Source organism: Perca flavescens, chromosome 17, assembly GCF_004354835.1.
Source record: "Perca flavescens isolate YP-PL-M2 chromosome 17, PFLA_1.0, whole genome shotgun sequence".
Classification (NCBI taxonomy): domain Eukaryota; kingdom Metazoa; phylum Chordata; class Actinopteri; order Perciformes; family Percidae; genus Perca; species Perca flavescens.
In genome coordinates this window covers 1,219,763-1,237,111 of record NC_041347.1, presented here as the reverse complement: position 1 = coordinate 1,237,111, position 17,349 = coordinate 1,219,763, and the positions used below count along the sequence as shown (strand labels likewise).

Genomic DNA, 17,349 nt, shown 5'->3' with positions numbered 1-17,349 from the left:
GAAATAAAGGGTGAGACATTTATGAAGACACGTGTTTTAGTTGAGGGAGGAGGGGTGACATTTTGGCAGGTTTAGGCTCACCTTTAAGGCCAGGTCTCTGGCAGAGGGAGACAAGAGGATTCGGTCACACCAGGCAGGGCATCTGGTGTTCATGTACTGCTTCCCCTGACTGCTGTCTTCACTGTACGGATAACTGAAGAGAGACACACACACAAGCAAAACACAATCAGGAAATAGAAAAGAAGTACAGACTCAAACATTTATACGCGTTTGGTATCCGAGTAATAATGAACTTTATTTCCTTGTAAAGTGCTGCACAGGAAACAAGACAAAAGAGGAAAGCCAATAAGGAAGGCAATAAATATGATTTGTATGAATCAACGGAGCTCCAGAGAAGTAATGAATATGAGACGTCACGTCATCTGCCTTATCTCTGAGACAGAGATCAAAATGTTTTTTCCCCGAGAAAACAGGAGGTCCACACGTATGACCAATCATCTGAGTCATCTCTTGTAACACACATGGATGAAGGGAAAAGAAAAGGGGAAAAAAAAGAACAATTGAGAGGGATTTAGTCAGAGCGGGCCAGAGGGAGATTCAGTTGCCCATATGTATTGCTACATCCCTACAGGGTCATCAAAAACAGATTAGGTGCGGCAGCAAATGGCCATGAGAGATTGTATCTTGGAACAGAAGGGAACAATCACATCATTTAAGCGCCGGGAGGGCTGGAGTCGGGCGGAGAGCCACGGAGCTGATACAGATTTACATTGTGGAGAATTCAATTTGCGCCTTCGGCTCATCAAACTGCTTCAGATTTACACGCCACCAATCCAATTTGTTTGTCGGCGCTCATCGGGATGTAAGACGGGGCTTACATACTGTAATACCAATCCAATTTGCTCCTTCAGTGCCACACGAGCTAACCGTAGCAGAACACAAAGTGCCTCTTCTTGGAGAATGGTGATATCCTAATGATAAAATAAACACACACATCGGGCCTTCGATTCATCACACTTGCCAGGCTCTGATAGCTTAATTGGACTTTGTGCTAAGGCAGAAAACTATTTAGAAGCATTTAGTTGTGGTTGTTTTGTATGTATATGCATGCATTCAAATCACTAGGTGGTTGCTATTGCTGCAGCTGTAACTATATACTGTATGTAAACCGCTACAGCTACTGGTACTGCTAGTACTAGTAGCATACTACTACTTCTCTGTGCTCACAGCTAACCCACATGATTTCAAGCAAAATGCACCTGACTCGGACTAATGGAAATAGTAAAAAAAATCCAACAATGCTGCCAGATTTGAATGTTTCATCTTAACGGAAATGATAAAGACTTGGGTTTAGAGGCGCCCCAGTGACCCAGGGGTTAAGGCGCAGACCATGAACCGTAACGTCCCCATTCTGCATGCAACTGGGGACCTTTGTTTGACTGTCTTCGTGTCAGCCCTCTTTTCTCTAAAGCGTTACATTACACTGAAACAACAGCTCCAACAGAGGCACCATCAGTCACACAGCATTTTCTCTAACAGCGCCAAAAACTATTCATTTTATTTTACTACGAGTGCATGTTATAGAACTCAAGACTTACTAGCCAGATGAAACGTGAACATTAGGATACTAGCTGTCGGTTCTGCTACCTACTGTGCCATGTGGTGCATATCTGTTTTGTCGTGTTCGTGGATTTTATAAGAAGTGTCATTTTATTCAATTTTTTTGGTGCCTTTTTAACATCAGGCCAAGGAATGAACATGTGTGAGTGTGTATGGTGTTAAAGCTGGGGCATGAGATACCCTCAACTGACTGACTGACTGAAACACACACACACACACACACACACACACACACACACACACACACACACACACACACACACACACACACACACACACACACACACACACACACACACACACACACACACACACACACACACAGGCCCCCTACCAGGTGTACAAACAGACCTGCAGAGAGCTTTTAGAGAAGTTCCCCGCCTCCAATTAGCATTAATAGCACTTAAACCATGGTGGAAATGCATGGGGGTTTTTGGTATGCTAATCAGAGAGCTAAAGAAGTGATCCCGGGATAAAAGACAGCATGAAGAATAGGATGAGTGAAACAGAGATAGACAGAGAGGCAGAAGAGAGGGGATAAAGATGGATCAGACAGAAAGTGGCAAAGTGAGGGTGGAAAAGAGCAAAGTCTTCAAAGGACTGGTGGAGCTGCTCCACTTCAGGGTGGCCTGAATGCTCCTGCTTCCTGAGGGATGGTCCCTGGCTTGAAACAGCTTGTGAACAATCCACTCTGTTATCGCTTTATTGACTAACAAGCCTGGGGTCATTTTGGTGTTAAAGAGATTGAGAGGAAATCAAGTCCCCCCCCATCTCCTTCAAACAATGAACTCCCGCCTGATAGCAAACTTCCCAGAGCACTTCAACAACAAAAACTTTGCTATCGTTCTGTCATTTTTAATGACAGCCAGCCATTGTAAACGCTGATTAAAAATACTCAACAATGGCCATTAAAGGGCCATTCTGCGTCTCTGTGTGTGCAAGTATAGGTTGTTCCCCTTTCTGTTTTACCGCACCCTCCATTGGCTCCGATAGAGATAACAATTCTTAATGCAACAGCAAACAGTGGAATGGCGCGATGGGGCCAAAGTGATTAATGTGTCAGATTAGCGAGCTCACAAACTTATCGGGGAAAGTAAACGGTCCGAGAGGGCGTGTGGGCTGGAGTCCACCAGCTCATATCAGACCCTTATTGCCCACTGCAAGACTAATTACACTAATTAATGGGCCAAGCTGATAACTCCAACTATTGGACACCTGTATAGGAGGGGGAGCTGCACTTCAAGGTGTACACACACACACACACACACACACACACACACACACACACACACACACACACACACACACACACACACACACACACACACACACACACACACACACACACACACACACGTTACCAAATCTGGTCCCAAAGCTTATATGTTACATTACCAATCATGATTTGTAGAATATGAAGTAAAGTTACAGACAGTTGTTAATTAAAAAGGACAAGCACAAAAAAATATTTACAAAATGCAGCCATGAATGACCTTTAGGAACAGATAAAAATACAAATATACAGTTAAAATACAGGGTTGATTCATTAAAGAAAAGTTCTATGTCTGAACAAGGGAATCATTAAGTGACAGTCATGTAATTACAGGTGTGATGGCTGAATTGCCACTTTGTGCTGGTTTTGTTGCAGTTTAAGATCCCTTGCAGGTATTTTGGAATTACATGTACGTCTCGCTTTCTGCACTTAATTATGCACAAATAGTTTCGATTTTTACTGGTGGTCCTTAAAATCTATGAAGTTCACAAGCAACATTCTATGTCACGAGCATTTGGTTGTCTTCAGCCTAAACATTTAAGAGAAACACAATGCCACAATACGCACTCATTAAGTAATTTGCCAGTTTCTTTGAAACACTGTTGCGGCAAACTGTGTCCCTAATCCACACCGCACACGTATTCTAAGCTGGGTTTGAGTACGTAACGTGTTCACATTGTAAAAATTATAAAATCAAGTATACAGTCAGCATGTGGACTAAAAAAAATTCTGTTTTTGAGTGTGTTTTTGATGGACACTATTCTCCCACAATGCAATGCACAAAGGACATTCAGTAGCTGCTCTCAACTGTAAAAATAAATAAATGAAAAGACTAATTGTGTTTGTTGGTGAAATAACTCGGGCAACAGCATAAAACAGAAAACTGCTGAAACATTTTTGTAAAAAAACAAAAAAAACATGTCCTGTCTATTTGTTACTTCTAGAGGTTTGATTGATATATTTTATTATTTATGTATGTTGATTGCTTGTGAACTAACTGCAAAACCCAGTATACTATAAAGATAAGCATGGAGTATATAATGCGTGCATTCAATATGCAGTATATATATATTTAATCATAGGTCAAGCATGTGACCACTGACTATCGGCTTCGTTGTTATTGTGTAATAGTGTTTTAATATGTTGATTTTAACTATGTATTGTTGAATTTAATGTAAAGGCCCACTAGGGACGGACATTGAGAATTAGCTTCAGCTAAAATGTTGTAGTATGTAACATGAGCTTATGTAACATACTTGTCCCTATTCAAATAAACTTAAAAGTAAAAAAGTAAAAGTATATTTATATTTAGCTACCTGTACAAAAGTGACAGAGCTAAAAGGATCTGCACAGTGCTGCCAGTGCCTTTAAAACACACTGTACATCCAAGAGGCCAAGCTTAATAAATGATACTTCTTACTTTATTTACAGTACATAATAAGCTTCCATGCTACGAAAGTTTAATTTACCTACGGGTACAAATAAATGAACCTGACTTGACCTGACCTGATGCTACGAAAGTGTTAAAGTGTCAAGAGAAAAGTTTGAGACATCTGACCATCATCAGTGTTGGATAATGGTACTGTCACTGCTGATGAAATATTGGTCTCGGTCACCGGTGTTTACAGTTTTTTACAGCAATCACCTCTTGTGTAAAGTTGACTTAAGAATACTGCTTTCCTGCTTTTTCCTCCATTCTTTTGTGTTGCCGACCACATCACAAGATGACACATGTGTGTGCGGTCGCACATCGAGGCCCTCTAGCACCCATTGAGAGCTCATTCATTCATGCTTGGTTTGGGGTTTAATGTTTGACTTGGCTGCTGACGCATTACTCACATGTGTTCCGGCCCGGTGTCAGCTTGTTTGTCTTGCAACAGTAAAAACTGCTGAGGTGAGCGTAGGCCCTACCTACAGTGTGTCACTCAGCCTCACCCAGCAGAGGGAGAGGCCGTTTTCGTGACATACATTAGCTACTGTATTATCTACACACTTTATTTAAATAACACTAAAAATAAAATAAAAATCAAGCAAAAAGCTGTGTATACAATCTAAATTAAAAATGTGTGGGTAGACCAGAGTCCCAGTCCTGGCATTCTGCTCCAGCCCACACTTCCATGTTCCCACATTCTCTTATCTTCCCATCAAAAGCTATTACCTGGTTGTACATAATGACAAATAAGTGACAGGCCAAACAGTGGCCTCAGTATTTAATGAGTGCAATATAAACTTGGAAATATAGGTAGGGCAGGAAGCCAAAGATAAAAGTCATAGTAACAGTGACATTAGGGTCAATGGTGGTAAAGAGCATGATTGCCGGGCTAGGATTGGCTAAAAAGTCACAAACTGTGGTCTTCGAATGACTCGCTGCCTCTACAGCTATGTTTGTTTGCCGTTGTCAGGGGAGGCTAGGCAAAACACCACACACACACACACACACACACACACACACACACACACACACACACACACACACACACACACACACAAAAAGATCAGCCAAATGCTATCAATAAAGCTGAATGTTTGCTTCGGTTTGCAGAGCTGGGAGGCTCACAGGCACAACATTGGCATAGCGCAGTACAAACAGAGTGAAATGCCATCAGTAGCTCATGGCTGTCAGCCTGCTGGGGTTCAGCTATGACATGGTTTGCCTTTTAGCTGCTCTAAATGAAGACAAGGAGACACAGATGGCATCCATTTCATCCTCTCCGCGTAAGATTGTTTTGAACAAAGCCTCCCTCTCAGTGGCATCATCTCAGACGAGAGGCAATGACACATGACAGTGGACAATCTTCAGCTATTATCGCCACAATGGCCCCCGCTCATCATTTCCACAGGCTCTCTAGTAGTTAGAATGATGGATGCGCTGATGGTTGTAAAACAATGTTCCTGTTCAGTAAATCAGCCTGTTGCTGAATCCTGTGCTCGCACTGAGCCCACACACTTACAGTGGCTCCGGCACAGTGCTTTAACCAAACATTGTCATTAAAAGTGCGTCTGTGGTGCTCCTTAAATGGAGTCACACGCCTCCACTGCAGTATAGCATGGCTGTTCACAGAGCAGAGAACAAGAAGCCTGTTCATGTAGGATGCAAACGGCAGGGCTATAGGACTAATATATGCACAGTCAAACACAACACAAATGCACATGCAGAGAGGGTGACATCATGCGTACAGGCCTTCAGAGGCCAGGGGTGTTGTGTGAAGAGTGTTATTCACAGAACAAAGACAGTTACTGTATACAGGAGAGCCACCTGGGTGAGCACTTCCTATGGGCTCAAAAACGAGTCTCGAGGAATTCTCCACTGCTCTGACAATTCTCTCATATGTACTCATTAGCAGTTAGTGAGGAACTGGCAGGGAGCCATTTGTGTCACTTGACCAGAGTTTTTCTCCCATCTGAAGGGCAAAGTCATTCTGCCTGGCATCAGCTTTCAAACCTCCTCCTTCCTCTTTCATGGACCTGCGAATGTTGTAGGTTTCCTCAGCAGGCAGGTCACTTTTTTGGCTTGTCCTCACAGCAGTTTTGGGACATGTATGCTAACGTGCCAAAGTTGGTCCCATGGTGCTTTCCACACAACTGTTTACCAGTTTCTGCCTCCTCACTGGCCTCACCCCCTGACCCCTTGGGCCACGCTCTGCCCCTGTGCTTCTTTCCATGTCTAGACTTGACAAACACAGATACATGGGACTGGAGCCATGCTGTTGCCGCTAGCACCTTCCCATCGTTCTCTCTATACCGTAGGTACCTAAAGAGAGGTTCAGTTGAGCTTTAGAATAAATACAGTCCAGAGAGTTAAATATGTTTGCATTGTGCTAGCAAATTGCCAGGTTATTGGCAGCAATTTTTTAAATACAGAACAGTTCATCTGCTCATTTTAGCTCAAATTATACTTTGTGTTCATGTAGCAGCACCAGTCTGCATGGAGTAAGGTGTCAGGTTATTAATAAACTTTCACTTGAGCAATTAATTCGTTTTTGCTGCATTTAGGTGTATTGATGCACCATTAGCAGCATTGTGCTGGTCGGTCCACCACTTTGGTCCAGACGGAAATATCTCAACAACTATTGGAGGGATTTGTATGCAATCTAAATATTGGATCTTGTGCATGCATGATTCCGATTTTGGTGATCTCCTGACATTTTTTGTCTTAGTGCTACATCAGGTCAAAAATTGCTAGCATTTGCAAAATTTGTTGCGGTTGTTTGCTGGTGAACATGGTAGACAAACCTGCTAAACATAAGTGTGGTAGCATTGCCATTGAGCGCAAGTTAGCATGCTGATGTTAGCATTTAGCTAGCCTCACAGAGCGGTTATCATGGCTGTAGACTCTTAGGGCCCTATTTTAACGATCTAAGCGCACAGCGTGAAGCGCCTGGTGCAGGTGCCTTTAGGGTGTGTCCAAATCCACTTTTGCTAGTTTGACGGCAAAAAAACGGGCCAGTGCGCCGGGCTCATGGTTCAAAAGGGTTGCACTTCGTATCTTCATTAATTCATAGGTGTGTTTTGGGCGTAACATGCAATAAACCAATCAGAGTGTCATCTCCCATTCCCTTTAAAAGCCAGGCGCGTTTGGACCTTGGCGCATTGCTATTATGATGGCGGATTTGCTAAGCAGGAAGCAGAAATTTTCAGGGCAGAAGAGCAGATCATATCATAATACCATTTCACATTGTAATATTTTGATTTTTTATCTTTTGCATGTTTGTGTGTTGCTGCGCACCAGCCTAGCGACATTTTACTAATGCGCTGTTAAATTAACAATGAAATGCTGCGCTATTGACTTTAGACCAGGTTTTTGTTGGTCAATGGCTCGATCATTTCCCGCTGCCTCAAGATAGCAATACGCCAAGAATGCACCTGAACACACCTCCCTGTAATGGGCCCAAAGATGGGCGCAGGTGCATTTGCTATTTAAACGCTGTGGGCGCTGGACGGGAAATTGACAACTGCATCGGTCTTAAACTAGCAAAGAGATTTGGGTCGGGCTTTGCACTGCGCCGGGTGCAAGACAGGGCCCTTAGTCTTGTTTGGTTAAGTTTGCATTTATGTAGTTTTGGTTTAAAGATTCTATTGTTGTATTTCTTGTTACATGTTTTGTTCAATTTCATGTCTAGTATCATTTTGGGGCAATGTTTTTCACTTAAACATGTAATTGGTTGGATTGGTGTGTATGTGTTTAAAGATCCATAAATAAATCAAAAGACATGAATCTTTGCATCTGACCGTGACTGCAGGGATTATAAATGGGCATTGTGCATGTAGACTGCACACCATCAACATCAACAGAACTGTGAGCATTTCCACTCTATACCAGGCCTCAAACTATTTCACTGTAGCAGTGGTGATTTCTTTGCTATGTTGCTCTTCCAAAGATGTATGTAGTGTTAATAACACAAGCTGTACCTCACCAGTAGCCAGATGTTATCTACTGCATGTATGTGTACCTTGGCTCCTCTCTCCACCTTTACAAACAGAACCATGGGACAGCCGCCATCTTTTCTACTCCTGACTTTTCTCATCTTGCCCCCCCGCCCACGTTGCACAGCTTCCACACCATCTCCCTGCTCTAAAATCGCTCATGATTTGTCCATTGATGGAGTTGTACCGCTGGTCTGATGTCACTCAAAATCTCCCTCAAAGCCCATTCCCAGTAACCATGTTATAGGCAGAATACATTCTTCCACTGCTCCCTCATTGTCCACTGCATTTCCTCCTGGAGCTGGGGGTCCCGATTCAATTTTTGCATCGATCTCGTGCAAAAAAAGGGCAAAGAAATCAGATCAGAGGAGTACTAAAAGCTTTCCCCTAAATCAATCACAATACATGAATAAGTTACTGGTGCCTTAGTATGTTTTAGGGGATATTACCTTAGTTATGCCATTTCAAATATGAAATCAAAAGTACCATAATGTATAATAAAACTTACCATTATTTTCAGTCAAATGGCCATGCTGCAGCCTATGCAAAGCTAACGACCGAATGGCTTGTTGCAGACCCATGCATTAAACACAGGAGAAACTAGGTCTAAATAAACTGGCTGATTGGTTTCTAATTTATAGACTCATCTATTCTTGCCCAGTGCACTGGTTGAGAAAGCTAGTACCCATGCATGTGCTCCTGTGTATGAGTGTGTATGAGTCGTCCCGCAGCAGCCGACTGGCTCCAGGTCCAACTGTGACAAGGCTTGGGCAAATTCCTCACCCCGGTGCCCAAGTACTTAGACTTGTCACGGCCAACTTTGACGGACGACTTTTTGAAAGTAAAGAGATATGCAATTTACGGCTCGCAGCCTCTGCAGCGCCGCAACAGGGAAGAATTCATGTGTGTGTGTGTGTGTGTGTGTGTGTGTGTGTGTGTGTGGACAGAGATGTATGTCTGCCAAAACTGGATGTCCATTCCAAAAAAACGAAAACAAATGCTATCCAGAGATGCTTCAGCTGTAGATACCTGGTAGAAACAGAAAGCTGGAGATACAAATATCTGCATTTAGGCTATTGCTTCATATGTACATCAGTCACTTTGTCTTATCAATCGTTAGTTTAATCCTTGACAGCATGTCTCATTTTGTGACAACTTCTTCTCCGCCAGCGTGACAACAGAAAGAATTAACTTGCAGATTAAATGTGTGTGACTAGTATTGATTTATAGATTTGAACAAAAGTGAGCCGTGTTCGTGCATGAGTGTGTGTGTCTCAGTGAGGGTGTGTTCTGATGGCCTGCATTAAAAAGAGTAATAACCTCACAGATGGCGAGGGGCCGGTCCGGAGCAGGCTATGCGATGGAGAACAATCGTTGCGGCTTGATTGCTCAAGGAGCACAAGGCAGACCTGACAGGGGGAGGGGTACCGGTGTATGTGTGTGGGGTGTGTGTATGTGTGAAGTGGGAGGAGGGGGTTGTTTAAGTTTAACTAGGCCACTGCTACCCATTACAAGACTGACAATGATGTGGTTTGTCGTGCGTACAGAGTAGATCAAATCAAATTTCATATGCTGCTCCCCGGGTTTCATCTATTTGATTCATCATCACCCTGAAGTATGTGGAAATCATTTGTATTCCTTCACAGCGGCACATTCATTCCTCCCTGCGGAGAGATGATTCAGTATTATATGGATAGGTGCAAAAGTCAGCCAGTGTAAAAGGACAATAAATCCACCTGTCACTTATGCAAAGTGATGTAAATGGGGTCCCTGATTAAGACACAGAGTCATTTAAAAAACAGGGACTGGCAGAACCTTGACACATGCACTCACACACACACACAATCTCAACCTCACACTCAAAGCCACTCACACATACACATACGCTTTGATAGCTCTATGTATCTCAAGCCCACTCTCTCTCTCTCACACACACACACACACACACACACACACACACACACACACTAAAATCCCCCGCCGCCCTGCGCCTGCCACTAGAGCAGTTTATCAAGTAATTATTGTTTGATTACAGCGTTTCATTATCTGCACTGATTGAGTCACAACCGACGGCAAAGGTCAAGCACCATTAACGCGCTGCTCCCGAAACATATTTCCACGCCGGCCGCGTGTTTGCCCTCCCTCTCCTCTGAAAGGGCTAATTGCAAATGCATTTGTTTGAGGAAGAGGAGAGGATACCACCCGCCCCAGTCTCCCACAAGTCCCACTGAGACGGAATATCAATGCTGCCCGAAAGCATTCGCAAAGCGACACGCATACGCACACCCACACATGCATATGAAAAAACATACACATGGGAGCAGTTTGAAACCATATCCAATCCCATCAAACACAGATCCAACAGATTTTATTAAACCATTTTGGACAATAACGGGTTGATTGACACCTTCTGATTTTTACATAATATTAATGAGTCCTTATGGCCTGCCAGCGTAGTACCAACATGTGATAGTAGCTTGTGGGTGAAAAGTCAAGCCTTAGGGTTTACTATGTTTATGTTGTTGTCTTTGTTCTGTTTGTGTCGATGCCCAGTGAAAACCATCTCTAAATTTTCAAATAAAGGATTAAGGCTTCCTTTATAACTTTAACCATTTTTAAACCATAAAAATCACATTAATCCTTTCAAAAATGGGTTGTTACAAAGTGTTTTTCTTAGCTCATGAAAAGTTGATGTTAAGGAGAACTAGCAATCATTATAGTATTACTATTATCACGCCATAATGTAGGACATGTAACGTTGCTGTATAAAAACCATAAAACACCATTTTAAGACTACTTATTTTTTTTGTCTTCATTTTTTGTGTGTACAAATTTTACACTTAGAGCAGTTGGCATACAAACAGGGTTCTTCTGCATATGGGATTTCGACTGAATTAAAATGAATTCCTCTGTTACAGGCCAATCAATAACTGTCTTCTTATGCTTGGTGGATGCAGCTCAACCTTTGCACATAATCGCCTCCCACCAGCTGATAATGTACTTGAATGATCTATTTCCAGCTTTTATTCAGGATGTCTGAAAGTTTCATTAGGGTAAAAGCATATTTTGTTCAGTAGGAGGATCATTCAGATGAGACAGCGCAAAGCGAGTTGTTGGTAGAAAATATGTCCATGCACCCAAGACCTGCCGCTTTGCACCAGTTGCTGCGCTGCCACGTTTAATCAGAGTTTAAGTAAGAGTCCACAGCCGCGTTAGCAGCTCTGTGAGGCCGTAATACTCATAGTACACAAAGCCACACTGCTAATCAAGCAAGAGCAACATTCATAAGGACCATGGCTGTCTGCATCAAACTTGCACAAAGATGTTGTGTTATGAGATCACCAATTCAGTAGGATTCAACCTCTGGCGACCACAATTTCATGCAAATCCATCCAAAAGTAGTTGCCGATATCATTGGAGATATGACAGTGGCACTTTATCAGCGAGTAGTAAAGCGTTGTACTTAGACGTTAGTGTTGTGAATGCTTACTTGTCAAACAAAGTTGTGTGTGATGTAAAATGGCTCCATACCTGGGTGGGAAGGAGATCTCCAGTTCATGCAGCCGATCCTTGAACACCGACAGCTCTTTGTCATACTCTAAAAGCTGTGTTGGGGAAAAAGAATGGGAATGAGGAGAGAGAGAGAGAGAGAGAAGTTGAAATTATTACTATATCCTTGTTTTTGAATTTTTTTCTTTTACATTTTTGATAAAAGGGAAATTCAACAGAGCTTGCATGCTCTCTTTCAGCTCTGCCCTGCTTAACGTTCACACATTTCTCTCGAAAAGTTGGTGGGCATAAACATTTGTCCGCTGTAGGCCCCCGAGCAGTTACAGGTACTGCTGAGCAGTTTTGTGATGATGAAATATGGTCCTAACGGTGTGTATTTAGGCTTCAAACTCTAGATTTGTCTTTTGAAAAATAGGTTGGTTTTTCCCAACTAACGAACACATGCCAAGTTAATTCAAGGACAATTTGAAACTTCTTCTGATTCAGACAGTTTTAACACAATATTATCTGATATTAACTGAACCAAGAAGTCCATACTCCTTTACCATCAGGCCAAATGAGAGTTTAGTAGAGTAGATACCGTCTTTGGCTTTATTTAGTCATCTCCATGTTCCCCACGCTGGCAAAAATTGACAGCAGTTGACCAGTGTGTGTGTGTGTGTGTGTGTGTGTGTGTGTGTGTTACTAGCCCTGTCCTACTGGGGGTCTATCTCTCCATACTGACAGTGCATCCACACACTCTTCATCAATCATGTCTCCTCACCCAGCTGTAGTCACTCACTAGAGTGTACACACACACGTCCCCCAATTTCCCTCCTTTCACAAAACCCATAAATCATTAGTGAAAAGTGCAATTAGCGGCTCCTTGTACACATTAATTATCTGGGAGATGAACAGGTAGCTGGGGCACCTGCATGACTGCCTCCCTGAGAGACTGACAGCGACGTTTCCCAGCAACCCCGGAGGACCTCGCGCTAGCACCACCCTTTCCTTTCAGACAGGAAGACATGGAGATGAAGCCGGGACATGTTTGTTTAGTGGTAAATTGGGCTATTGTACATGTTTCAAACACCAGGCTACAATTATGGCCTGATGAAGACCTCATCATACACGGTACGAGTCTGACAGCGGCTGTATAGGCAGCTTGACGTTAATGACATTACATTGGTGTTTTACATGCAGCAATATGTTGATGGCTACATGATGAAATAGCAGCGGGGATGACGCGGTGCTCATGGGTAATATTGGGAAGGACGTCCTCACAAAGTGGAGACATGGGCGGAGGGATGTTGTTGTATCAGCAGAAGGTAACTGCAGTCTTCCATCTACACTGACATATTTATGTTGCGCATGTATGACCGTGTATGCGTTGTTTGTCTTCACGGCACTGTTGAGTACACATGTATTTAAAAAAAAAAAAAGCCAAAGTCCAGTATGTGCCTTCACGATGACACTCGGTGTGTTTGTGTGTATGTGTGATTATGTGTCAGTGGTGTAGAACAGTGGCCATTACTTGCAGGCAGAGGGGCCTCCCAGTCAGAGTCTCAGTGGTTCAAGAGGGCAGATGTGCTGCATTCATCAAACTCACACTGCCGGGGTCACAGGAGAGACTCACACACTGTGGATGAGGGATGGCTGAGCAGGGGATGCAACCCCACGCTCCACTGTACACCCCGTCTCACCATCCACCCACTGATAACTTCCTCTAGTGTGTGTGTGTGTGTGTGTGTGTGTGTGTGTGTGTGTGTGTGTGTGTGTGTGTGTGTGTGTGTGTGTGTGTGTGTGTGTGCTGCAGCCTGCCTGATACTGGAGTTATGAGGCCAATAGCGATACATATAATTGAGAGTTTTAAAAAATCTGATAATTCTTTGTGAAATTTAAGCTGTTAAACAGATCATTAACTGTTCGCTAACACCCCCTGGTTACTGTTGCTATGCCTTGATAATAACAGTGGCAAATTTAACACTTGAAAATCTAAGTAAAAAAATAAAATCTTAAATATACACTTGATGGCTATGTACATGATATTGTGCGAAAAGATTGAGGCTAAAAATCTGCATGTCCCAGGCAAAAAGTTATCATGGGAGCGTATTTATGTTCTCAGGGTCCTGTGTTCCCCAGTTCCACATTCGGTTAACACACATTATGCCTCCTATTGTGTTTGGGTCCAATTTGACCTGTCTCAAGTTAAACATTTTAATTAATATTATTCAGTTAACCCTAACCTCTTTCCTAATCTTAACCTGTTTGAAGATGGCAATAGTTGAGTGTTAGGGATCTTTTACCTTAATCTGGCCCTGGACCTTCTTCCTAATCTTAACCTGTTTAGAAATAGCCAACTACTATTGATTTCCGTTCCCTAAAATGTTTAAGAATGATTTTTGTCTCTTTTTCATCTCAATCCTAAGTCTAGCCCATGTCATATTAAGAGAATACAGAGCTGGGGAACATCTTTTTTAGGTTCCCATTATGTGCTATATAGAGCTGGGGAACATAGGACATGTGGAACAAAGGACCCTTTGTCATGTTCCCATTATGTGCCATACAAATTTTCAGATCAGATCAGATCCTGGGAACATAGGAATGACTCCATCCTCACCAGTGAAGGTCCATGTAGAAGACATGGAAGTATTAAAACCGCATTGTTGGGGCACATGGGTAGCTCACCTGGTAGAGGGTGCACCCCTGCTGCAGCAGGTTCAATTCCGACCTGTGGCCCTTCGCCGCAGAATTGTTGTGTAATGAGAGGGACATTTTGCAAATAAACTTGGTAGACAAACTAAGATATGTTGACATTGTTTCCAAGTTATCTCAAGCTAATGTGGGCATTTGTGTACTGATACTGATATATTTGTAAGCTAACATTAGCCGATATATCGGCCCAACTGATTATCAGTCTACCTCTAGCTCTGTCTCACAGAGCTTGGAAAAAATAAAATGGTGGGAAGTTAGCGTTAGTGTGTGTGTAAGAGTGTATTTAGCAAAATGCTCATACTGGTATAATGTTGGATGTTAAAGTGCGTGTGCGTATCATGTTCACAGGTGTGATTCTGTTTGTTCTTTTGTATGTGTGGCAGTTAAAACAGCAGGGGATGAGCAACATATGGCTGTGTGTATCTACAGAGTGTGTGCCTTAAGTGAATGTTGAGTAATTCATTCAGGTGAATGAAAAACCCCTGCAGCAACACATTTTACACTACATTTCATCCCAGGTCAATTAAGCATAATACTCTAATGCTCTGCCAGGTCAGTGGTTTAAAAAAAAACAAAACACACAGCTTATAGTGGTTCATGGCCTCATGACATTATAAAGCCAGAAGTAGTTTATCAACCAGAAATAACCTTGGGAGTTGTGGAGGAGGTGGTGCGAGATGATGCAGCTCCGGCAATATCACAGAGGGAAATAGATGAAGAAGTGTCTAGATAAAAACTACCCTGTCATGGGCTAAAATTTCTGACTTTGCTTGGACGATCAGCGCACTCTTAAACATGGGGGGCAGTAATAGTTAAGAGGCAGGAAGTTGAGGGTAAAAAAAAAAAAGGAATACGATGTGTTTGGCCCCCAACTGTCCCTCTCACTGCGCTGGCGGCTTGTCCACCACCTGTAATTGTGCTTTGATTTACGCGTTGTCAAATATCCCCTGTGACAACACCTGCTGCCATTAAAACCCATCAATAAATGTTGAGGTGAAAGGTCATTTAATTTGATTTTTACACCTCACACTTGGCTTTCATTGCAGAGGTCATATTTTTCCTTCTTTTTATGGGATCTTCATTACTTTGTGTGGAAAAACGATAAACTGTCACTGGCAGGGGGGGTGGCCGATTGGTGATGAGCGGGACTAACCCAAACTAAAGACTACATTGCACTGCTGAACTCTCATTTCCATGTTTTTATATTATGTAGAGAGGAAGGAAATTAGACAAAATGTAAAAATAATAAAATTCAGAAAATGGACACCGACTTACACAATAAGGGCACACTTTTGACCTTTTTCTACCACTCAGAAGCATTGTTGGAAGAACTATGCAAAACTCAAGTTGAACAGCCGTATAACTGTAAATAATGCCTGCAGCGCATGTATCTATTCTGATAAGGCTCAGTAAGCAGTCAATACTTTCCTTAACCATTCAAAATGAAAGCCAGCTAAACAAAGAGACAACCAGGGACCCCACACGGGATCAGTTTATATTAATCCTATAAGGTCAGATTTCATTCAGCGTGGCTTCTGTATTACCACTTAAGAGCTCTGACAGGTAAAAAATGAAAAAAAAAAAAACTTTAAGCTGGAGCGGCATTTGTTCTTTATTCTTTTATGTCCTCTCATGTTGAAAACGTCTCCGGCCTTTTGAGTAATGCTGAGGAGTACGCTGCCAGCATGACAAAGAGAGGCCGGCCAGACAGAAAGGTTCATCACTTACTACAGCTAGTACACAAACGCACCCTCCTCTCCCGGTCCCCCATCTGCCGACACCACACTGATAAAGTTACAATAAAGAGATACTGAAACAAAATCAATGTGGACGGAGGAGGGGGGCAGCCCCGCGGGCGTGTGCTCCAGGAGAGGAAGAAACCGTGCAGATCTGCCGACGCACGGCACAAACGTGCACAATACGCATGTGTTCACACACACACACACACACACACACACACACACACACACACACACACACACACACACACACACACACACACACACACACACACACACACACACACACACACACACACACACACACACACACACACACACACACACACACACACACACACACACAATGCTCCTCCCATCTCTCCACCGGAGCAAGGCCCCGCGGTGCCCCTTGACGCCACCAGCGCCTGGAAAATGTAATCTTCCCAAATACTCATCAGGGCTCTCCATCGTCCCGCCGTGACAGCACCGGGGATAATTAATTATACAATTTCGATGGGAATATCGACTAAACAAACCTATTAATCATAGCAAAAGTCAATAGGCATGGACACATTCAATCATGTCCCAGCCAATGATTACTCCTCTCAAAATACAATAATTATTTTCAAGAGCTGCCTCGAATTAAATTTCTGTCAAGCCGGTACAAGTCTTGCACTTGATGAAGGATGCAATGGATTTTTTTTTTTTTTTGCTTTCCCCTTCCTTCCCCAGTGGAGGAGTGTGAGGAGGGACATTTATCCTTTTGGAAAGGTAGTTTGTTTTATAAGGATCATAACATGGTGTGTTTAACTAGACCATGACCATCAGATTATCTCTGATGCCCCCATTATGGCATCCATCTTGTCAGGCTTGGTGAGGAGGAGGATGTTTGGGGAGGGTGGGGAGGGTGTCTCAGCCTCCTACAGCTACTGTTGCACACTTCCTACACATTTCTGCTGATGAGATTCAACGATTCTGCCCTGTCCACCGGTACAATGTGTAAGGTCAATATCTGCCAGCATCTGAGTCTTTCAAATTCCATCCTTGGTTTAATAGCTGAATAATGTCCCTTCCTGCTGTTTTGGTGAACAACTTATCACTAGGGGC

General features: G+C 42.9%; 1 protein-coding gene across 2 annotated transcripts in view; it reads right to left on the bottom strand.

Moving 5' to 3' along the window:
- inpp5a (inositol polyphosphate-5-phosphatase A) overlaps positions 1-17,349 on the bottom strand; it is a 169,223-nt gene that overhangs the window by 5,808 nt on the left and 146,066 nt on the right. For both annotated transcript variants that reach the window (XM_028603944.1, XM_028603943.1), the window contains exons 12-13: positions 11,849-11,922; positions 82-193 (exon numbers count right to left, since the gene is read on the bottom strand). In XM_028603944.1, the coding sequence (XP_028459745.1) occupies positions 82-193; positions 11,849-11,922 (186 nt within the window). The remainder of the gene's footprint in view (positions 1-81; positions 194-11,848; positions 11,923-17,349) is intronic.